At 41.7% G+C, this 23,491-nt stretch overlaps 4 protein-coding genes across 5 annotated transcripts; all 4 read left to right on the forward strand.

Annotated features, from left to right (window-relative positions):
* Positions 1 to 6,184: 6,184 nt before the first annotated feature.
* On the forward strand, positions 6,185 to 12,729 carry LOC125712153 (olfactory receptor 52E8-like). The gene is made up of 2 exons (XM_048981882.1): positions 6,185 to 6,226; positions 11,605 to 12,729. The coding sequence occupies exon 2, from the start codon at positions 11,637 to 11,639 to the stop codon at positions 12,573 to 12,575; it is 939 nt and encodes a 312-aa protein (XP_048837839.1). The 5' UTR covers positions 6,185 to 6,226; positions 11,605 to 11,636; the 3' UTR covers positions 12,576 to 12,729.
* LOC125712152 (olfactory receptor 52E8-like) lies at positions 6,237 to 8,232 on the forward strand. Its single transcript, XM_048981881.1, has 2 exons — positions 6,237 to 6,374; positions 7,108 to 8,232. The coding sequence occupies exon 2, from the start codon at positions 7,140 to 7,142 to the stop codon at positions 8,076 to 8,078; it is 939 nt and encodes a 312-aa protein (XP_048837838.1). The 5' UTR covers positions 6,237 to 6,374; positions 7,108 to 7,139; the 3' UTR covers positions 8,079 to 8,232.
* LOC125712151 (olfactory receptor 52P1-like) lies at positions 11,169 to 17,384 on the forward strand. Its single transcript, XM_048981880.1, has 2 exons — positions 11,169 to 11,208; positions 15,952 to 17,384. Exon 2 carries the CDS (start codon positions 15,972 to 15,974, stop codon positions 16,911 to 16,913), a length of 942 nt encoding a protein of 313 aa, XP_048837837.1. The 5' UTR covers positions 11,169 to 11,208; positions 15,952 to 15,971; the 3' UTR covers positions 16,914 to 17,384.
* LOC125712147 (olfactory receptor 52E8-like) lies at positions 15,609 to 22,697 on the forward strand. 2 transcript variants are annotated; one of them, XM_048981872.1, is made up of 2 exons: positions 15,609 to 15,745; positions 20,859 to 22,697. In XM_048981872.1, exon 2 carries the CDS (start codon positions 20,885 to 20,887, stop codon positions 21,830 to 21,832), a length of 948 nt encoding a protein of 315 aa, XP_048837829.1. In that variant the 5' UTR covers positions 15,609 to 15,745; positions 20,859 to 20,884; the 3' UTR covers positions 21,833 to 22,697. The 2 variants fall into 2 exon arrangements, with proteins under 2 accessions (XP_048837829.1, XP_048837828.1); XM_048981871.1 differs by lacking the exon at positions 15,609 to 15,745 and adding an exon at positions 20,315 to 20,452.
* The last annotated feature ends 794 nt before the right edge of the window (positions 22,698 to 23,491 follow it).

The following is a 23,491-nucleotide window of genomic DNA, read 5'->3' on the forward strand; positions in this document are numbered from 1 at the left end:
ACGGCTGCTCCGACTGGGGAACAGAGGCCCTCTGTAGCTGGAGAAGCTGCTTGAGGTCCCCTGCCAGCCAGTCGAGGTCCTCCCGCTCGGAGGTGGGAGTAAACGCGTCGAAGCCCCTCCTCAGATGGACAGTGAGCGCTTCCACCTCGTCACTCACTGGAGGTGCCACCTCCGCCAACGCCCTCCAGAACAGCCCCTGGGGGGCGAAGAATTGATTGGCGAGGGCTGCCGTCTTCCCTGGGAGAGGCGAGGGATACACCTCCAGGGTGGCTGCCGCAGGAGGTGGGACTGGGACGTCCGGCGCGGGTGAGGCAGAAGTAGCCCTTATCAGAGCGCGGGGTATCCGGGGAATAACGTCCCTCATCGCTCTGGCACCTCGGTTAGCCAGCCGCTCAGGCCGAAAGAAGTACCGCTCTAAGGGCGGTCGCTGTTCTCCAGGGTCTAGCTCCGGGTCCGGGAAGAGGAAGAGCTCCTCCTCTTCGTCCTCACTCGATGGCCAGAACATCGATACGGGGCACTCCTTCCGTCGGACCGGCTCCAGGGCGGTAGCCAGTTCGGGTACCTTCTCCTCGTTCTCTGGAGGGAGCCATATAGGGGAGAGCGAGCAGGCTCCCAGACGGATCGTCTCCTCTGGGACCCTCTTCTTCCTCCGCTTACTCTTCTTCTGTGGGTCCGTCATACTGTCACGATCATGGGAGAGCGGACAGGCGATCGTGCGGGTAAGGCGTGCAAGGAACAGGCAAACCAGTGGAATACAGGGTAAACTGGGGATTTATTGAGGGCAAGGGCAGGACGGAACACTAGCATCAACGAACGTCAATGACAGACAAGGGAAACAGGCAAGACCAGGACTTATATAGGACGGGACTAATCAAAGTAAGTGGACAAAGCTGGAGACGATCAGGGAAGCACACGTGGGTAATCAGGGGGCGTGGCACACACGAGGAACGGACGAGCCGGGCATGACAATTACACTGTAAACGTTGCATGCTTCTGAAAAGCAGCATCCTTCCCTTTCCTGAAGAGTTAAAGATGAATATTTCAAAAATTGCATGAATGTCCCTCTCGCCTATTGCTTACACTGGATTCTCCTATGCCAGTCTGGGTCCAATAGCAATCTTGACATATCCATGGTTTTGGCTTCCTCTGACACTTCACTGTCACACTCATGATTGTGGAATTTAGCTCCTGCAGTATAAATCTAACAGGCCTTTAATTTGGCCACCTTAGCAATGGAGTTGTAAGTCCCATAGCTGACATGTGCTGTGGGATCAAAGGTAATCTGTGCACCAGTTCGGCAACTGGGCCTTCGTGGCCCCTGGCCATAAATGGCCGACCCTACATCTCAACCTCAAAGCTTCACTCTCATCTGTAAATATGCCCAGATATATGTCAAAAGAGTGAAGGGATATACAGAAATCTATCCATTCATTTTCTGTAACTGCTTGTCATGTTCATGGTCACGGGGGGGTCCAGAGCCTATCCTGGAGACTGTGGCCGTGAAGCAGGGAACAACCCAAGTTGGGGCACCAACCCATCGCAGGGCACATTCGCACACCATTCACTCACACATGCACACCTACCTGTCAATCTGGAAACTCCAGTTAGCCTCAGCATGTTTTTTGGGCTGTGGGGGGAAACCAGAGTACCCAGTGGAAACCCCATGACAGCACGGGGAGAACATGCAAACCCCACACACATGCAGCCCTGGCAGAGACTCAAACTCCGGTCCCAGAGGCATCATTTCATTCCTTTGACCTTGAGGCTGCGGCACCTGGCTGCTGGCTATTCGACATTGTGTGTCTGTTACAGGTGGGTTAAGGCCACATGGGTTTTGCTCCAGCATTAGGCCAAGTGTGGAGGAAGTGCACGAAGGATTTAGTATTCATGGATGGCTGAGAGCAGATTACTAAGTTGATATAAATATATCATGGTCAGGGTTTGAGGGTCCAGCCTATAGCAGGACACATACATACTTGTATGCTACAGGCAAAAAAGACGTCTGACCGTATCCTGTGGCAGGAAACTATAGTCGCCACATGACCCCAAAGTTCAAAGAGATCATTTGAAACAAACTTTAACATCATGGCTATATTTTAATATTTTATTATCACACACATATGGATTCATGCATTTTAGAGCAAAATTGAAACTATAAAATGACCCGTCTCATACACAGATAGTGTGTCAGACTGACTAATGAAACACAACTGCAGATTGATTCTACAGGTCAGTAGTGACTTGGTTGAATAAGTGTTTGACCTGACTGTAATCGCACTGGGTGATATTACTTGTATGGCTGCTGTTCAGTCATTGTCTGTTCCATTTAATGAGTGTTAATACAAAGTGAGGAAAGGTGACCTTGAGATTCGTTTGACTCTTGGACATGAGTCACTCATGGCTGCCATCTATACTGCAGAGAACCTGGAGCAGACCAAGGTCTGTGTTTTTCTCTGATATTTAATTGCCCTTCAAGTCCAGCCTGTTTCTGTCCCAATATTTGGGGTCATGTGAATAGGAGAATTCAAATTTTGTCCAAATATAACTGCCAGTGCACCTCTCCGCCTCATTCCACTGTGAGGTAGCAGTGATCTCCCATCCAGCTGTCGACACTGTAGGGTTAAATCGGGACCCTAAATTAATCTTTTCACCTACATATTTTTTCATTTCCTTTGTACAACCTTTCATATAAAGTATAACGTAAATGAAATGGGAGCTGTAGTTCACAGTCAATGGGACTTAAAAAAATGATCACAAACGTATTCTTTTAATTAAACACTCAATTGAGTACAGTTTGTTTCAGGTACAGTTTCAAAACCATTTTAAAGCCATATTCATTCCAACAAAAACAACACTGCTGAAATTATATTGTAATATGTAGTTTCTATACATACATATATATTTGAACGGTTTGCTTTATGGAAGCCCGTTTAAGTGCAGCAACACTTTTTTCGACGAGTCTAAAGAACGATGAGGATTCAATCATAAGGTTGTACCGCCACCTTGTGTCCATATGTCCACATTACACATATTAATTAGTTTACGTGTTAGTAGCAAAGATTTACAGATATTTTTATATGTATATGGTGTTCATAAACATTCGGTCCCACCTATTTATTATATGTTGTTAAATCAATATTCATAATACGGAAAACGCCCCAGGTTTGCTGTATGTGATCAGATGCTCTTGAGTAAAAGGCTTGCTTTGACCGCGTATTATAACAATACAATACAGCGATACTTGCGGTCAAACATTCTATAACATTGCGATTAGTATGCAGATAAGCGGTAAAAAGAAAAAATGGAGTTATATTTCTCAAAAGACACGTTTATCCCGAAATTCCAACATGCTTCACTTACAATAATTTATTATTGTTAAAAACTATTTGGCCACCAGATGTCACTGCGAACTGATTTTTGAAAGATCTAATCTTTTTTTGAATTGTTGCAATCATACGAACTGCTCACTTTGTCAGGTACACCTTGCTATTACTCGGTTAGACCTTCAGAACTGCCTTGATTCTTCATGGCATAGATTCAACAATCTGGTGAAACATTTCTCTGAGACTTTAGTCCATTGTGATCTAGTTGATGATCTAGTTGATATGATAGCGTCACACAGCTGCTCAAGAATTCTTTGGCTGCACCTTCATGATGCAGATCTCCTTTTCTGCCATAGGTGCTCTATTGGATTGAGATCTGGTGATTGTGGCAGCCATTTGAGTACCGACTGAGATCTGGTGATTGTGGCAGCCATTTAAGTACAGATTGAGATCAGGTGATTGTGGCAGCCATTTAAGTACAGATTGAGATGGTGATTGTGGCAGCCATTTAAGTACAGATTGAGATCTGGTGATTGTGGCAGCCATTTAAGTACAGACTGAGATCAGGTGATTGTGGCAGCCATTTGAATACAGTGAACTCATTGTCATGTTCAAGAAACGAGTCTGGGATGCAGGTACCTCTGATGAATTTATTTAAAGATAAATAAATTTAAAGAAGTCCTCTGATGAATTTTGCTGTAAGTAAATTAGATGATAGATAAACTGAGGTCATAAAGAGATGGATATGGTTAGCAACAATACTCAAGTAGGCTATGGCATTTAAACGATGCTCAGTTGGTATTAAGGGGACCAAAGTGTGCCAAGAAAATGTCCCTCACATCATTCCACCATCACCACCAGCCCAAATTGTTGATCCGAGGCAGGGCGGATCCACGTTTTTACACTAAAGTTTGACCCTACCATCTGAATGACCCAGTAGAACCCAAGTCTCATCTGATCAGGCAATATTTTTCCAATCTTCTGCTGTCCAGTTTTGCTGAGCCTGTGCCCAATGTATCAGTGGTTATTTGGGATTCTAATGTCTTTCTATCACCCTGAACCAGTTTATATGCATATATTAATGCCCAAACCTATAAAGCAAATAGGTAACACAAAACTAGGCATTGAGTGCTTGGAGGAGACAAACAGGGAGTTTAACCAGATGCAGTTAGGCTCTACCCAATAATTCAGCAATTAAATAATATGCAGAAGAAATGCAGTAGATGAGTTTGATTTTGGCTCCACACTCCCTCTGGTGGTCATAGAGTGCTAATGCAGAAAAGCAACATAGAACCTGTAAGTAAATTTGAAATGTGATCTTTAATACGTAGTACTAGTGGTTTATTTGTTTATTACTATAAGGTGGGTGATTGGTATGGGAAATTCGATTTAAATGAAAATTGACTTACGGGTTGAGTTAAGCGTTTGTGGAACGGATTACTTATGTTAGTCTCTACAACTATTTGCATGTTTTTTCTCTTTGTGACCTATGGATGGCAGCAAAGGTCTATATTTTTTAACACAGTTTCTAAGTCTAGTGGCCCAGCACGTGATTCCATAATATACAGGCAGGCCAAGGGTCGGGAAACACTAGCATACAAACAAAGGTAAGTTTATCTATATAGCATGATATACAACACTAAGGTTTTATAGATTAAAAATAGAAAAAAATACAATACAGGTAAAAAGCGATTAAAAAGTTTAAATGGTGCGAGTTAAACACATCTAAGCTAGTCAGAAGCGGATAACAGCTAAATTTTACAGTTTTTGTTTGATTGCTTTGCCGCATTTCTCAAATGACAAGTGAATGACTTGCAAAACAAGAAGTGTGATCCCCAGACCATGTCACGTGTGCACAGCAGAACATCATTTCTCATTGCTTCGCACAGGTTGCAAATGTTTTAGTACTAATATGCAAATAATCCTGTACAATTGTCATCATTTGGCATAATTTTCAGTTGCTTTGATCTTGTTGGTCAAAGTAGATTATGTAATTTATTATTTACTGTAATCATGCATTAAGATCTGAATTAGTTACATATGCATGCGAGTGCTTTCTCTCGCCAGTGAAAAATGATCAGTCAATGACAAGTCTGTTGTCTAAATGCACCCCCAGGTGCTTATAGGTCCTCACCTCCCCCATGTGCAGTGGGGATATGGCCTTCATGAAATCCGCCACCACCTTTTTCATCTTACTGAGGATGAAATGCAAATGGCCCATTTTGCATCAGTCCACAAAGTACTTCACTAGAACCCAATATTCATCCTCCTGCCCAATTGTGATCCCGCCCAAACATTAGCCAGATGCTGCACCGATACAATTTAAGTAAAATGAAGAGCAAATTTCCCAAAATGAACTTCGGCCCTTTTATATGTGTTTTTTTTTCGCAGATAACATAAATCAGAAATCCGTATGATATGTTAGAGTATTAGGAACCAAAATCTCCTGGGACCATCAGTCCTTGTGTCTCCAATACAAAAAACATTAATTAAATTTCCAGAACTCCACACTCCACAGACGTTTTCCAAAAATGTATCCTGTGGACTGTGTTAGTTCTGGAAATTTGCTCTTCTGTAGATGATCTAACCTAGAAGAGCACCCACACCCAGAGGTCCAATAACTGGGGTTTCTCTCCCCCTGCAGAATATCCTCTATCGTCCAGAATCGCATCTCTGGCCTGCTGTGGGCCTTTAGAATTACGCTGTTGTTTACGTCAGTGAAAGTATATTTTTAATCAGAGGGCCTGCATCTCATCAGGGGAATATGGGGCAGTGGATTTAAGGAGCTGGGGGCAGGAACAGGTGGAGTGCAGAGCGTCAGGAGCAGAGGAAAGTCCTACCAGCCACTGACTCAGCCTGGACCCCCCTGCGGCTTCTACAAGAGATTACAGCACAAATATAAAGTACTTTTATTCATTTCTACATTTATATATTTCACAGAACTGAATATTTAATTACTATTAGAATTATCATTTTAATTTTTAAATGAGTTTTAAAAGTACAATTAGGAAAGTATTTTTTGTTCTAACATCTCATTCTATGTTTCAGGAGGTGAGTACTTTAGCTTTTAAAAATACAGCTTTAAAGAAAGTTTTTAACAAATAATGCTGATATAAATATCGGAAAACGAAATGCTTTAGATTATACACATGCAATTCTGCAAAAATAAAGCTATGCAAATTATATTAAGCATATTGTGTGGGTGAATGGTGTGTGAGTGTGCCCTGCGATGGGTTGGCGCCCCGTCCTGGATTGTTCCCTGTCTTGCGTTCATAACCTTTGGGATAGGCTCCAGACCCCCTGCGACTCTGAAGGGGACAAATAGTTAAAGAAAATGGATGGATGGATGGATGGATGGATGGAATTCTAATCTATTTTTTCCTGGGTTTGTACATTGCCACTGAAAATACAGACTATGGGGCAGTTTATGAAAACCCTGTCAGATCATTTAGAAATGTCTGAGGTTAGATAATTTCCATGTCCAAATGGTAATTTGCCATTTCTAAAGGTTATAAAAATAAAATATAAAATTCTGCGTATCCAGAGATCTGTACTCACATCCAGAAGGTTATGTGTTCTAATCCCCTGACGGGCAAAGTAACCCTATCACCATTTGCCTTTAAGCCCAAGTGCTTCATGTGTGCTGATTGTTGACTGGCATGCTTTTGGACAAGGGTAGCTGCCAAAGAAATGTGACTGAAGTATATATTACACATTTTTGCAAAACATAGATTTAATAAATGTATAGATTTAATAAAAATAAGTGCTGATTTTTCAAATGCAGGTACCTCTGAAGGTTCCAGACCTTCCACCAAGATGCAGAACCCAGACAGAAACACCACCTACACAGACTTCATCTTAGTTAGTTTCTCTGGACCTCAGGAGTGGCGACAACTGCTCTTCATCCCTTTTCTACTCATATTCTTAATTGCGGTTTCTGCAAACTTATTTCTGATCTTTATAATTCTGTCACAGAGGTCCCTGCACTCCCCCATGTACCTCCTAATATGTGCAATGGCCTTTGTAGATCTCTCTATACCAATTTTCTTTGTTCCAAAACTGCTAATCAGTTTACTGTACAATCTGAGACACATCTCTCTGCTGGGTTGTCTAGCACAGATGTTCTTTATTCATTTTTTTGGTGGCTTCCAGTCAACAGTTTTGCTGTGGATGGCTGTGGATCGTTACTATGCAATCTGTACTCCTCTGCACTACAATGACTACATGGCTTTCTCTGCATTCCTTAAGTTCATAATACTTCCTTTGCTGAGAAATGCTATTCTCAATCTATCCATAGTCAGTCTGGCTGGGTCTCTGTCCTTCTGCCAGCATGAGATCGACCACTGTTTCTGTGAGCACATGGCGTTGGTCACGCTGGCCTGTGGGACCATACGCATGAATAACATTGTAGGACTGATGACTATTTTTTGTGTACCAACAGTTGATTTTCTGTTAATCGTTGCATCTTATGTTAGAATATTTTTCTCAGTGTTTAAGTCGGGGAAGTCCAGCCGAAAGGCTCTCAGCACCTGCGTAACTCATATTATTGTCATAACCGTTAGTTTAATTTTGGCCTTATTTGCTTTTCTTTCCTACAGGATAAATTATAACATGTCATCTAACAGCCACACTGTGATCAGTATGATGTATGTACTTTTCCCCAGTTGCTTCAACCCAATAATTTACGGAGTCAGAACAAAGGAAATTAGACAACAAATAATGAAAACTCTGAACTGCGGAAAAGTCGCCCCATGACACTGAACGAAGAGCTTCAGCGGAAAGACGCTATGAAAATGACCAAGGTTACCCTCGTATGTTAACTGTTGTGTTGAAAATGTGAAAATGAAAAAGTATTAAGTGTAGAAATATAAACTGGAAATATTAACTTTTTTGATTTATTAGTATGATTAGCGGGGCGGCATGGTGGTGCAGTGGTTAGCGTTGTTGCCTCACACCTCTGAGACACGGGTGTGACCATGTGTGTGGAGTTTGCATGTTCTCCCCATGTCGTCATGGGGTTTCCCCAAAGACATGCTGAGGCTAATTGGAGTTACTAAATTGCCCGTTGGTGTGCATGTGTGTGTGAATGGTGTGTGAGTGTGCCCTGCGATGGGCTGGCCCCCCATCCTGGGTTGTTCCCTGCCTCGTGCCCATTGCTCCCAGGATAGGCTCCAGACCCCCCACGACCCAGTAGGATAAGTGGTTTGGAAAATGGATGGATGGATAGTATGACTAGTATGATTAACTATGATTAGTTAAGAATTTTCCAGTTTTAAATGTGAATGCTTTAGGATTGTGACTATACAACGTAATGAATAAATAAAGCAGAAGTAGTTTTACTGAATTTTTACAGAGTTGTGACTAGACTAGCTAAACACATCAGATATGTACTAAATATTAAATTAATATTAATCATATTAAATGAAATTCAGGTAAACAACTGTGAACCATGCCTGGTTTCTTTCAGTGAAATTTGTACTGCATTGACGTTCCTTGAATGTTCAGCATTTCACAGAGGGAAGTGTAAGGTCGGCTTGTAAGGGCCGCTCCGACATTCAGTCTCCTCTCCTGTACGCAGGGGCCCCCCAGTGTAAAATGGTGGTGTTCAGGGACAGAGAGAGAAATACAGGCCCAGAAGAGCAGACAAGTTTATCAATCCATCTTGTTAAATGACCAGAACTCCAGTCTGGGATCGCACATCACTGCAGAGATCATGCATAGCCTATTACTGGGGGGGGCAGAGGGACCTAGCCCTGTCTGTAACCCTCCAAAAATAATTACCCAGACCTGCTAAAAACCACTGGCCTATTAAAGCATCATTTAAAAATGAATAAATTGACTTACGTTTAAATGACTAACCAAATGTAATAAAACGCTAAGATTTTTTTATCACACCAACTCCACCCGACACTTGGTGATGTGAGGCTTGCGTGCAGCTGCTCGGCCACAGAAGCCCATTCCATGAAGCTCCCGGCGCAGTTTTTGAGCTGCAGTTAGTGCCAGAGCACATGGGGAGAAATTTCACAGACTGACTTATTGCAGAGGTGGCATCCTATGACAGTGCCATGCCTGAATTCCCTGAGCTCTTCAGAATGACCCACTCTTTCAGAAATGTTTGTAAACCTGACTGCATGGTTAGGGGCTTGATTTTATACACCTTTGGCAATGGGTCTGAATGAAACACCGGAATTCAGTCATTAAGAGGCGTGTCCCAGTACTTTTGTCCATATAATGTACTTATATTCTCTTTACACATAAATACATTTTCTTCTTAGATACATATATCATTTAAGACATTAAATATATACAATGAATACTTGTGCATGAGAGTGAAATCTTTGAATGTACGAGTTAAAATGTATAAATATCAGAAGAAAAATGTGTGGGTGAAAGAATGAAAATACTTTAATGCAGGAGTGAAAAAATATGTATATATATATATATATATATATATATATATATATATATATATGTGAAAGAAGAAGGTTCATATGTCACAGGGCCAGAATAAATTATGACTTGTTTCACCCCTCATATTTATGCTTCTGTACGAACATTTCATAAGTACGAGTATGTATGAGCGTTTCACATACACTGTACTGTATGTGTGTGAGTTTTCAGTAATATGGATACATGTGTGAAAGTTTCACATGTGAATTGGCACGTGTTTCACATGTGTTTGTGTAACAACAGTCTGAAATATTTCCTGAATGGCCCCTCGTACGTCTCTGCCCCACTTTACGGCACTTCAGCACCCTTCTGTGTGGATCTGTGCCTCTGTTTCTCCTGAACTCCAGCCCAGTGGGTGTGTGCACTGACCCCCTCCCCAGGTGTGAGCGTGTGTACCCTCCCCCCCCACCCCCCCCCGCCTGCATGTGTGCCTGCCGTTCCTGTCACATGACGTACTCTGGCCTTCCGACCTTCCCATACATCCCCGACTCTGATTCCCGTCTAGTGCGACGGCTCCCTGTTTGCTTGGCATTCCGCTTCCCGGTTCCTGAGGTTTCCCTTGGCAACCGGGTATGTGCTGCTATAAGCCGGGGAGAACCAGGGAGAAATCTGCACGTCAAACTTACCTGCCCCAAACTGCCTTTATGCATTCAGTAAACGCTGTTGCCAGTGCAGCGCTAAACGATTAAGGCATGTTGCACGAGCACAGGTGGTGGGTCGTCTGCTTCCTGTGCTGCTGCCCTGAAATAATGTGTAGTGTGTTGTATTGTTTTAGGTCTGGTTTGGCCTGCGTGTCTTGAGTCATCTATATGCAACAAAGGTATAGATCCCCAGGCTCTGTACCTGCACCCCCCTGTGAAAATCTTGGGCTTGGCTGTCAGATTTGCAGGAGCACCCCCCCCCCCCCCCCCCCCCATCAGCGCCCGCCAGAAAAATGGCACTCTTGACAGTCGCCTATGTTGCAAAAAACGGCTGACTGGCGCTGCACAACTCAGTTACTATTCATTAAACACACGCAAAAATTAATGCGTTTTAGGAATTTTCTGCTTAACTTCAGACCTTCCTGTAGAAGATCCGAGTTTGTGTAACAGCTGAAGTTTTGAATCGCTTAGTGTGCTGATTTAAAAGTGCCCCCACCCAGAGGTACAATGACTGGGCTTCTTCTGTCCCTGCAGAATATCCACCCTCATCCAAAATGGCATCGGTGAGCTGATGTGGACCATAACAATTACGCTGTTGTTTACGCAAGTGAAAGTATATTTTTAATCAGAGGGCCTGCATCTCATCAGGGGAATATGGGGCAGTGGATTTAAGGAGCTGGGGGCAGGAAGAGGTGGAGTGCAGAGCATCAGAAGCAGAGGAAAGTCCTACCAGCCACTGACTCAGCCTGGACCCCCCCTGCGGCTTCTACAAGAGATTACAGCACAAATATAAAGTACTTTCACTATTTTCTTAAACCTTAAGAGGATCATTGTAAAATGTTTTGAAATGCAATACATTTTAAAATCCCATTTTGATTTGAAACTGAGGAACAAAGGATAACGACAATTATAATTAATATTGAGCTATGTTAAATAAATGCCTTAATTCATATACAAATTCTTAGCAAATAAAGATTTTCCTAAGTTAGTCAGGCATGCTAGTATGAATTTACTTATTAAACTTTTCTGTCACATTTAGTCAAAAACATTCTTTCAGGATGCAAAAGTTGGATTATAATTTATTTTTCTGTAGCAATAATTATGTCGTCATGTTCATGTATAATGTTATTTATTATGAATTGACCAAAAATACGTAATATTCTGAATAGGTCTTGCTTTATCATTTCTAGGTGTCTCTGAAGATTGCTGAACTTCCACCAAGATGCAGAACCCAGACAGAAACACCACCTACACAGATTTCATCTTAGTTAGTTTCTCTGGACCTCAGGAGTGGCGACAACTGCTCTTCATTCCTTTTCTACTCATATTCTTAATTGCGGTTTCTGCAAACTTATTTCTGATGTTTATAATTCTGTCACAGAGGTCCCTGCACTCCCCCATGTACCTCCTAATATGTGCAATGGCCTTTGTAGATCTCTCTACACCAATTTTCTTTGTTCCAAACCTTCTAGTCAGTTTACTGTACAATCTGAGACACATCTCTCTGCTGGGTTGTCTAGCACAGATGTTCTTTATTCATTTTTTTGGTGGCTTCCAGTCAACAGTTTTGCTGTGGATGGCTGTGGATCGTTACTATGCAATCTGTACTCCTCTCCGCTACAATGACTACATGGCTTTCTCTGCGTTCCTCAAGTTCATAATTGCACCTGTGCTAAGAAACATTGTTTTCAACCTGGCCATTGTTAGTCTGGCTGGGTCTCTGTCCTTCTGCCAGCATGAGATCGACCACTGTTTCTGTGAGCACATGGCTTTGGTCACGCTGGCCTGTGGCACCATACGCATGAATAACATTGTAGGGCTTGTGGCTACTTTCTGTGTCCCAACGGCTGATTTTCTGTTAATCGTTGCATCTTATGTTAGAATATTTTTCTCAGTGTTTAAGTCGGGGAAGTCCAGCCGAAAGGCTCTCAGCACCTGTGTAACTCATATTATTGTCATAACCGTTAGTTTAATTTTGGCCTTATTTGCTTTTCTTTCCTACAGGATAAATTATAACATGTCATCTAACAGCCACACTGTGATCAGTATCATGTATGTACTTTTCCCCAGTTGCTTCAACCCAATAATTTACGGTGTCAGAACAAAGGAAATTAGACAACAAATAATGAAAACTCTGAACTGCGGAAAAGTCGCCCCATGACACCGAACGAAGAGCTTCAGCGGAAAGACGCTATGAAAATGTCCAAGGTTACCCTCGTATGTTAACTGTTGTGTTGAAAATGTGAAAATGAAAAAGTATTAAGTGTAGAAATATAAACTGGAAACATTAACTTTTATGATTTATTAGTGTGATTAGCGGGGCGGCATGATGGTGCAGTGGTTAGCGCTGTTGCCTCACACCTCTGTGACCCGGGTTCGAGTCTCCAGCTGGGTTACATGTGTGTGGAGTTTGCATGTTCTCCCCATGTCGTCGTGGGGTTTCCTCCGAGTACTTCGGTTTCCCCCCACAGTCCAAGAACATGCTGAGGCTAATTGGACTTGCTAAATTGCCTGTAGGTGTGCATGTGTGAATGAATGGTGTGTGAGTGTGCCCTGCGATGGGCTGGCCCCCCATTCTGTGTTGTTCCATGCCTCGTGCCCATTGCTTCCTGTATAGGCTCCAGACCCCCCGCGACCCAGTAGGATAAGCGGTTTGGAAGATGGATGGATGGATGTGAGTGACTTGAAAAGTGAAAAAAGTATTGTGTACAGAGAAACTGAAAAAATAACTTAAGATTTATTAGTGTAAAACTAGTTAACACTTTTCCATTTTTGTAATGATAATTACTATACCATGTAATCTTCTAATGATACATTAAACGTCAGCAATATCAGTGAAATTGTAACAAGTTGTGGTTTACTGGATACAACATAATGTCTGTCGTTTAACAGAAGTACAATGTTAATTGGCCTTTTGGTGTAACAATGCATTATGTAAGAACACCGCATTGTGTATCTCTTGGTCGAGTTACAGTATCACTAGTGGGGTGTTATTACACAATGTGTTACATTGTATTCTAATCGTATTATATAATAAACTCCAAATAGCTGTAAAACACGTAACTGGTGAAATGTTTTATCTCAGTATAAATCTGACTGCACTAATATGGTTGAACTGGTCGGTGTTTCACAGTGGGAAGCTTAAGGTCAGTTTGTAAGGGCCGCTCTGACATCCAGCCTCTTCTCCTGTACGGAGGGACCCCCCAGGGTAAAATGGTTGTGCATGGTGGTGTTCAGGGACACAGAGAGAAATACATGAAGAGCAGACAAGTGTATCAGTCCATCTTATTAAATGACCACAACTCCAGTCTGAGATCACACATCGGGGGGGCTGAAATCAGCCACACAACACAACGTCTTTCATATTTCAACCGATATTTCTTTAGAAAAAGCACTTTTACAAAAAATCTTAAATCACTATCAATTTTTGTTGATAGTTGAAAATCATTTATACTTCCAGACATGTCTGAGGGAGAATATCACTTTTTGTATGATTGATTCATGATAAATACAGGTAATTCAGTTTAAACAATGTGATGTTTTTCATATTTACATTAATGAGGTTCTGAACAAACAGGGTCTATTTTAGCATGTATCACTGGCTATTAATATTTGCCCAGTTGAATTCACTGGGATTTTTTTTGGAGACTGTGGTGAAACTAACAAACCCAAAGGACATACAGACACCAGAGAAATTCTTGAATAAGCATTTTATCCCCCAATCTAATCAACTCTTTCTTTACTGGGTTTCTGGTGACCTTTCAGACCTTCAGGTCTTCACCTAAAATAACCAGACACACGTCCAGTTTAATCTTCAATTGACTGTGTTCAGCCTGTGTCAGTAATGAGCTTTGACAGTGGTGCTCTATTGAGGGGGAGGGGGGGGTCCTACACTCACAAGTCCTTCTTCAGGCTGGAATGGATGATGTTTACAGTAAAATTTCACAAAGGTAGTTTTTGACCATTGGTCACATCACGCCTGTAAGTGTCACATACAGTCCTACTATCGTTACACAAATTCCCTCCACCTCCTCATTTCCTGCTCTGTGGTGGTGTCCTCTGGGGGGGGATAAAAACCGCAAAGAGCTGAAAGACTAGAGAATATTACTTTTTTGGTACGGTTGTGGTAATCAGATCGCACTCACAATACAATTATAATAATTGCATTATCCTAATGGTTAACATGATATTTCATGCTCCTGAAATTGAAGTTTGCCCTCGTTTTAAATATTAGTTATTTTAATACTAACTCATAGAACTGTTTCGTGTGTATAATTAGGTCAACAAACACATTTGACTCAAGAAAACATCCCAATAAAATCCCTCAGATCTGCACCGTGTGATTAACCATGACAGAGGATTGTGTTCTGGCAGTTGAATTCGGCCTGAATAATTAGGAGTCTGGGTGGAGCTGAACCCCCAGGAGACCCCTGAGCCTAAGCCTGGGAAACCCTGCGCTACGGTACATTAACTCTGCAGTGTCATGCAAAACCCCGGCCTGTAATTGTATTAGAACGATACGGATCTGAAACCTGCTTAATCTCGTGGTTTTACTGTGAGATTGACAATTCTGTTACTTTAGTGAACCAGACAGCCGTAAAATGGATACTTGTATATTTGCATTTAGTATTATGGTGAATGTGAAGATGTTTACCATTCCTAAAGCTGACTGATAGCTTCAGTTCCCAGTGAAGGTAGCTCAAGTTTAATTCCCCCAGGCCACAGCAGGGTAAAAGGCCCCTATAACAGGCACTCAGTCGTCCCGGCAAGTTTCACGGCCAGTGACCTGCCTCCGTCCAACACAAAGTGAAATCTGCTTGCTAAGTGGCGAACTCCTCAGAAAATGGCACCCTATGCAAATGCCTATTTCACCTACAGGGTTCACTAGCACTGCACAAACCGGGTACTTTTTCATGCATTCAAAATTGCTGTATTTTAGGAACTTTCTGCTAAACTTCTTGTAGAAGATTTGCGTTTACAAAACAGCTGAATTTTTGCAGTTGTTTACTGTGCTGATTTAAGAGCACCCACACCCAGAGGTCCAATAACTGGGGTTTCTCTCCCCCTGCAGAATATCCTCCATTGCCTAGAATCGCATCTCTGGCAATGCTGTGGGCCTTGAGAATTACGCTGTTGTTTACGCCAGTGAAAGTATATTTTTAATCAGAGGGCCTGCATCTCATCAGGGGAATATGGGGCAGTGGATTTAAGGAGCCGGGGGCAGGAAGAGGTGGAGTGCAGAGCGTCAGGAGCAGAGGAAAGTCCTACCAGCCACCGACTCAGCCTGGACCCCCCTGCGGCTTCTACAAGAGATTACAGCACAAATATAAAGTACTTTTGCTCATTTCTTCATTCTTTTGTGAATGATTGTAGGATGTTTTAATATGCAGTTTCCATTTTGACTGAAATTGAGAAAAAAAAATATATACAAATTACATAATTGCAACTTTAATTTAATAATGTTTGAAAAATATATTTTTCTAGAAAAAAATCAATCAGAAGTCTTGCTTTCTCCTCTCCATGTGTCTCTGCTGAAGGTTCCAGACCTTCCATCGAGATGCACGAAGACCCAGGCAGAAACACCAGCTACACAGACTTCATCTTAGTTAGTTTCTCTGGAGCTCAAGAGTGGGGACAACTGCTCTTCATCCCTTTTCTGTTCATGTTCCTAATTTCATTTGTTGGAAATTTATTTCTGATTTTTATAATTCTGTCACAGAGGTCCCTGCACTCTCCCATGTACCTCCTAATATGTGCAATGGCCTTTGTTGATCTCACTACACCAATTTTCTTTGTTCCAAAACTGCTTGCTATGTTACTGTACAATCTGAGACACATCTCTCTGCTGGGCTGTCTAGCACAAATGTTCTTTATACATTTCATTGGTAGCTTCCAGTCAACTATTTTGCTGTGGATGGCTGTGGATCGTTACTATGCAATCTGTACTCCTCTGCACTACAATGACTACATGGCTTTCTCTGCCTTTCTCAAATTCATAATCGTTCCTTCAGTCAGGAATGCTGTTTTGATTTTAAGTATAGTCAGTCTGGCTGGATCTCTGTCCTTCTGCCAGCATGAGATCGACCACTGTTTCTGTGAGCACATGGCGTTGGTCACGCTGGCCTGTGGGACCATACGCATGAATAACATTGTAGGACTGATGACTGTTTTCTGTGTCCCAACAGCTGATTTTCTGTTAATCACTGCATCTTATGTTAGAATATTTTTCTCAGTGTTTAAGTCGGGGAAGTCCAGCCGAAAGGCTCTCAGCACCTGCGTAACTCATATTATTGTCATAACTGTGAGTCTAATTTTTGCGTTAATTGCATTTCTTTCCTACAGGATAAAGAATGACATGTCATCCAACAGTCGCACTGTAATCAGTATCATGTATTTACTTTTCCCCAGTTGTTTCAACCCGATAATTTATGGTGTCAGAACAAAGGAAATTAGACAACAAGTAATGAAAACTCTGAAGTGCGGAAAAGTGGCCCCATGACACCGACCGGAAAGCTTCAGTGTAAAATGAACAAGGTAACTCATGTTATGTGTGGGCCGGGCCTTAGCCAGCTATGAGGTCCGGACCTCAGTCATTTTTTAAGAGCAAAAATAAAATTTGAAGCTAAATTTTCACCTGAATAAAAAATTAACTAATATTTCACATCACTAATTAATTGAAAAAATAAACAGTTAATGAAGGGGATGTTATATACTGTATAATGTGATTGACAAGACCTGGTTATGGCCCTGTGTGTGTGGGGGGGGGGGTCTTAAGTGTGAGACAGTATTAAGTGTACAGAGAGACACAGGAACAGAAACAATAGCATTTAATGCTCTATCTGTGTGTAACTAATGAAGACATTTCCATTTTTTGCAATTGCTGTAAATTCTTTAAGAAAATTACTATACATGTCATCATATAAATAAAACAGTTGGGATACAAAATCAGGTTTGTATTAAATCTTAACTGAATTGCTTTAACTGACCTTTTAACTATAGTTGTGTTTTAAAACAGTTTTATAAATTAGAAACAGTTGTGAAACACATAACTGGTGAAATAATAGTCACGAACAATAGCGTTAAATGCCACTTTGAAGGTGATGTGTAGCTCAGTGCATTAGGAATCTATGCCCAGGTTCCAAAGCTCATGGGCTGAAAACCTGTAGCCAGCACAGTAATTTCATGACTGTTGGACCCTTAACCCCAAATGCTCCAGGGGCACTGGATGCTGGCTGAGCATGTGCCCTCACTCCAGTGGCGGTTGTATATATACCTGCCTTTCCAAGGGAGAGTAAGATGGGATACTCAACAGTTACCAGATTTCCTCACAGACATAACTAATCTATTACTTTTGTATTGTATTCTAATTCTAACAGCTGGTTTTGATTAATCACAATAGTGAAATAGTGACTTGCAGTATTGTTTTATGTGAACATCAGAAACATACTTAATAATTTATTCTCATATAGCCATAAAAATCACTCAGATTTACATCTTATTATTCAACATGATTGCACCCATAGCTTTCGACCCTTAATAGGACAAGCAGGCACAGAAAATGGATGGATGGATGGATGGATGGATGGATTGGTCACATCACACCTGTAAGTGTCACATACAGTCCTACTATCGTTACACAAATTCCCTCCACCTCCTCATTTCCTGCTCTGTGGTGGTGTCCTCTGGGGGGGGATAAAAACCGCAAAGAGCTGAAAGACTAGAGAATATTACTTTTTTGGTACGGTTGTGGTAATCAGATTGCACTCACAATACAATTATAATAATTGCATTATCCTAATGGTTAACATGATATTTCATGCTCCTGAAATTGAAGTTTGCCCTCGTTTTAAATATTAGTTATTTTAATACTAACTCATAGAACTGTTTCGTGTGTATAATTAGGTCAACAAACACATTTGACTCAAGAAAACATCCCAATAAAATCCCTCAGATCTGCACCGTGTGATTAACCATGACAGAGGATTGTGTTCTGGCAGTTGAATCCGGCCTGAATAATTAGGAGTCTGGGTGGAGCTGAACCCCCAGGAGACCCCTGAGCCTAAGCCTGGGAAACCCTGCGCTACGGTACATTAACTCTGCAGTGTCACGCAAAACCCCGGCCTGTAATTGTATTAGAACGATACGGATCTGAAACCTGCTTGATCTCGTGGTTTTACTGTGAGATTGACAATTCTGTTACTTCAGTGAACCAGACAGCCGTAAAAAGGGTCCTTATGGATTTGTGTTTAGTACTGTAGTGGCATGTGAGCATGAAGAAATGCTGGCGGTCCCCAAAGCTGACTGATAGCTTCAGTTCGCAGCATATGTACTGTACTGTAGCTCAGGCATCTTTCCTTTCAGACCTCAGCAGGGTTAAAGGCCTTTGTAATGGGCATTCAGGCTCACCTCGAAGCAGATCACTGCACACAAAGCAGTTACTTTTCTTTAAATTCATTCAAAATTGCTGAATTTTTCAAAATTCAATGAGCAAGGATTTTTTTTATCATTATATAAGTGGTTTATACAAGTACAACAAAATGTTCAGCCCACATAAAGACAAAAATAACATACACACTTGCATGATGCAACAAACAACATAGTATTAAATATTTCAACACAAAAGTAATAAATATGCGAGTAATCACTGAGGAAATCTAATTTTTAGTGAAATAGTAGGAGTCGAAGTCCATGTGGTGTCCTGGGCAAGCGCCACCTCTGGTGCAAACTGCGAGTTTGATCCTGTACTGTGATTTGAGGAGATCAACGTGGAGTAATAATAGAGCAAAGGGTTAGTCAGTACAGCAGTTTTCATTCTTAAAGGGGTTGGGGGGGGGGGGGGGTAGGCAGTGGGCCTAGCGATGGTAGGTGGAGTTCAGCATTGCAGGTAGCTCCTCGATGTCCTCAAAGTCTGGCATCTCTAGGCCAGTGGTATGTGCAGCTGTCTTCATTGTGTGTTTCTTGATCAGCAGCAGAACAACTGGAGTCCCAGACTGTAATGCAGTGCCTTCGAGATTCACTGTGTGCTGTACCTATTGAAGTTCACCATGAGTTCTTGAGGCAGATGGGCTCTCATTCTGCTTAATTTAAGATTTTTCTGCATAAGATGTCACTTTCTGAAACAGCTGAATTACGAAATTGTTTAGCGGGCTGATTTATGAGCACCCACACTAACCCAGAGGTACAATAACTGTTCCTGGTCGGTCCTGAATGACTTAAGCCAGTGTGCAGGGCAGATGTTGTTTCGTTCTTAGGTTTCCTGTGAATCCCCAGATTTTGTGTTTCAGTAGCACTTCCAACTTCCTGGTTCCTGGATCCTATTCCTGGCTTCCTAGTGCTCTGCTGTGATTCTGCCTTTCACGCACCACATTCTGGAGCTGTCCTTCCAGTCAGAAGCCCCAAGTTCCATCGGTTACATGTTTCCAGAAGTGAGCTGTCTTAAGGTCTCAGGGGGCAGTGTGCAGAATTCCAGGCATTATGGATGTATGACCCAGGTTGGGTTTTCCGTTTCAGCCTATGTAAGAGCCAATAAGAGTGACTATTTCTGAAATCTCGGAGTCGTAGTTGTGACACCCTGCAACCGTATATTGTTTTGGGTAACGGCATCTGATAAACAGCTATACATTCGAAATAACACAATTTCAAGAACATTCTGTTTAACTTCAGACGATTCTATGGAAGACTGCAGTTTGTGAAACAGTGAGTGTCAGAATTGTTTAATGTGTGAGTGAAGGGCACCCACACCCAGACGTCCAATAACTGGGGTTTCTCTCCCCCTGCAGAATATCCTCTATCGTCCAGAATCGCATCTCTGGCCTGCTGTGGGCCTTGAGAATAACGCTGTTGTTTACGCAAGTGAAAGTATATTTTTAATCAGAGGGCCTGCATCTCATCAGGGGAATATGGGGCAGTGGATTTAAGGAGCCGGGGGCAGGAAGAGGTGGAGTGCAGAGCATCAGAAGCAGAGGAAAGTCCTACCAGCCACCGACTCCGCCTGGACCCCCCTGCGGCTTCTACAAGAGATTACAGCACAAATATAAAGTACTTTTGCTCATTTTTTCTCTCTTATCTTTAGTAAATAATTATAAATGTTGTAAAATTTCTCATACAAGAATTTAATTGCAAGATTCAGGAAAATTCAGCCTAATGTAAAGCATTATACTGTGGATTTTTCTATTGCAATTTATAAAAAAAAAATTAAACAAATTGTGCTTTACTGGGTATTGTAGCAAAGGAAAAATGCAGCTTAATGTTTACATCAGGTTTACTAATCTTTTCTCTCTTTGTGGTAATAAATATAACATATTTGTTTTTCAGTATTTTAGCTACAGTATGTAGAAATTAAATGATTATCACGTTTATGCACACATTGTAAGTTATATGATATGCAGTGCTTTGAACCTTAAATTTAGTATCCAAACCAGAGGCCTTGTTTTGTTCCTTCCAGGTGGCTCTGAAGGTACCAGACCATCCATGAAAATGCAGGAAAACCCAGACAGAAACACCACCTACACAGACTTCATCTTAGTCGGTTTCTCTGGACCTCAGGAGTGGCGACAACTGCTCTTCATCCCTTTTCTACTCATATTCTTAATTGCAGTTTCTGCAAACTTATTTCTGATCTTTATAATTCTGTCACAGAGGTCCCTGCACTCCCCCATGTACCTCCTAATATGTGCAATGGCCTTTGTAGATCTCTCTACACCAATTTTCTTTGTTCCAAACCTTCTAGTCAGTTTACTGTACAATCTGAGACACATCTCTCTGCTGGGTTGTCTAGCACAGATGTTCTTTATGCATTTTTTTGGTGGCTTCCAGTCAACAGTTTTGCTGTGGATGGCTGTGGATCGTTACTATGCAATCTGTACTCCTCTCCGCTACAATGACTACATGGCGTTCTCTGCGTTCCTCAAGTTCATAGTTGCACCTGTGCTAAGAAACACTGTTTTCAACCTGGCCATTGTCAGTCTGTCTGGATCTCTGTCCTTCTGCCAGCATGAGATCGACCACTGTTTCTGTGAGCACATGGCTTTGGTCACGCTGGCCTGTGGGACCATACGCATGAATAACATTGTAGGGCTTGTGGCTGCTTTCTGTGTCCCAACGGCTGATTTTCTGTTAATCGTTGCATCTTATGTTAGAATATTTTTCTCAGTGTTTAAGTCAGGGAAGTCCAGCCGAAAGGCTCTCAGCACCTGCGTAACTCATATTATTGTCATAACTGTTAGTTTAATTTTGACCTTATTTGCTTTTCTTTCCTACAGGATAAATTATAACATGTCATCTAACAGTCGCACTGTAATCAGTATCATGTATGTACTTTTCCCCAGTTGCTTCAACCCAATAATTTACGGTGTCAGAACAAAGGAAATTAGACAACAAATAATGAAAACTCTGAACTGCGGAAAAGTCGCCCCATGACACCGAACAAAGAGCTTCAGCGGAAAGACGCTATGAAAATGTCCAAGGTTACCCTCGTATGTTAACTGTTGTGTTGAAAATGTGAAAATGAAAAAGTATTAAGTGTAGAAATATAAACTGGAAACATTAACTTTTATGATTTATTAGTATGATTATCGGGGGCAGCATGGTGGTGCAGTGGTTAGCACTGTTGCCTCACACCTCTGGGACCCGGGTTCGAGTCTCTGCCTGGGTCACATGTGTGTGGAGTTTGCATGTTCTCCCCATGTCGTCGTGGGGTTTCCTCCAGGTACTCCGGTTTCCCCCCACAGTCCAAAAACATGCTGAGGCTAATTGGACTTGCTAAATTGCCCATAGGTGTGCATGTGTGAATGAATGGTGTGTGAGTGTGCCCTGCGATGGGCTGGCCCCCCATTCTGGGTTGTTCCCTGCCTTGTGCCCATTGCTTCCGGGATAGGGACCCTCCGTGACCCAGTAGGATAAGCGGTTTGGAAGATGGATGGATGGATGGATGTGAGTGACTTGAAAAGTGAAAAAAGTATTGTGTACAGAGAAACTGAAAAAATAACTTAAGATTTATTAGTGTAAAACTAGTTAACACTTTTCCATTTTTGTAATGATAATTACTATACCATGTAATCTTCTAATGATACATTAAACTTCAGCAATATCAGTGAAATTGTAACAAGTTGTGGTTTACTGGATACAACATAATGTCTGTCGTTTAACTGAAGTACAATGTTAATTGGCCTTTTGGTGTAACAATGCATTATGTAAGAACACCGCATTGTGTATCTCTTGGTCGAGTTACAGTATCACTAGTGGGGTGTTATTACACAATGTGTTACATTGTATTCTAATCGTATTATATAATAAACTCCAAATAGCTGTAAAACACGTAACTGGTGAAATGTTTTATCTCAGTATAAATCTGACTGCACTAATATGGTTGAACTGGTCGGTGTTTCACAGTGGGAAGCTTAAGGTCAGTTTGTAAGGGCCGCTCTGACATCCAGCCTCTTCTCCTGTACGGAGGGACCCCCCAGGGTAAAATGGTTGTGCATGGTGGTGTTCAGGGACACAGAGAGAAATACATGAAGAGCAGACAAGTGTATCAGTCCATCTTATTAAATGACCACAACTCCAGTCTGAGATCACACATCGGGGGGGCTGAAATCAGCCACACAACACAACGTCTTTCATATTTCAACCGATATTTCTTTAGAAAAAGCACTTTTACAAAAAATCTTAAATCACTATCAATTTTTGTTGATAGTTGAAAATCATTTATACTTCCAGACATGTCTGAGGGAGAATATCACTTTTTGTATGATTGATTCATGATAAATACAGGTAATTCAGTTTAAACAATGTGATGTTTTTCATATTTACATTAATGAGGTTCTGAACAAACAGGGTCTATTTTAGCATGTATCACTGGCTATTAATATTTGCCCAGTTGAATTCACTGGGATTTTTTTTGGAGACTGTGGTGAAACTAACAAACCCAAAGGACATACAGACACCAGAGAAATTCTTGAATAAGCATTTTATCCCCCAATCTAATCAACTCTTTCTTTACTGGGTTTCTGGTGACCTTTCAGACCTTCAGGTCTTCACCTAAAATAACCAGACACACGTCCAGTTTAATCTTCAATT

Source organism: Brienomyrus brachyistius, chromosome 17 (genome assembly GCF_023856365.1).
Source record: "Brienomyrus brachyistius isolate T26 chromosome 17, BBRACH_0.4, whole genome shotgun sequence".
NCBI lineage: Eukaryota > Metazoa > Chordata > Actinopteri > Osteoglossiformes > Mormyridae > Brienomyrus > Brienomyrus brachyistius.

Coding starts and splice junctions, on each gene's coding strand:
- LOC125712152 (XM_048981881.1), top strand. CDS start 7,140: ATGCAGAACCCAGACAGAAACACCACCTACACAGACTTCATCTTAGTT.
- LOC125712153 (XM_048981882.1), top strand. CDS start 11,637: ATGCAGAACCCAGACAGAAACACCACCTACACAGATTTCATCTTAGTT.
- LOC125712151 (XM_048981880.1), top strand. CDS start 15,972: ATGCACGAAGACCCAGGCAGAAACACCAGCTACACAGACTTCATCTTA.
- LOC125712147 (XM_048981872.1), top strand. CDS start 20,885: ATGAAAATGCAGGAAAACCCAGACAGAAACACCACCTACACAGACTTC.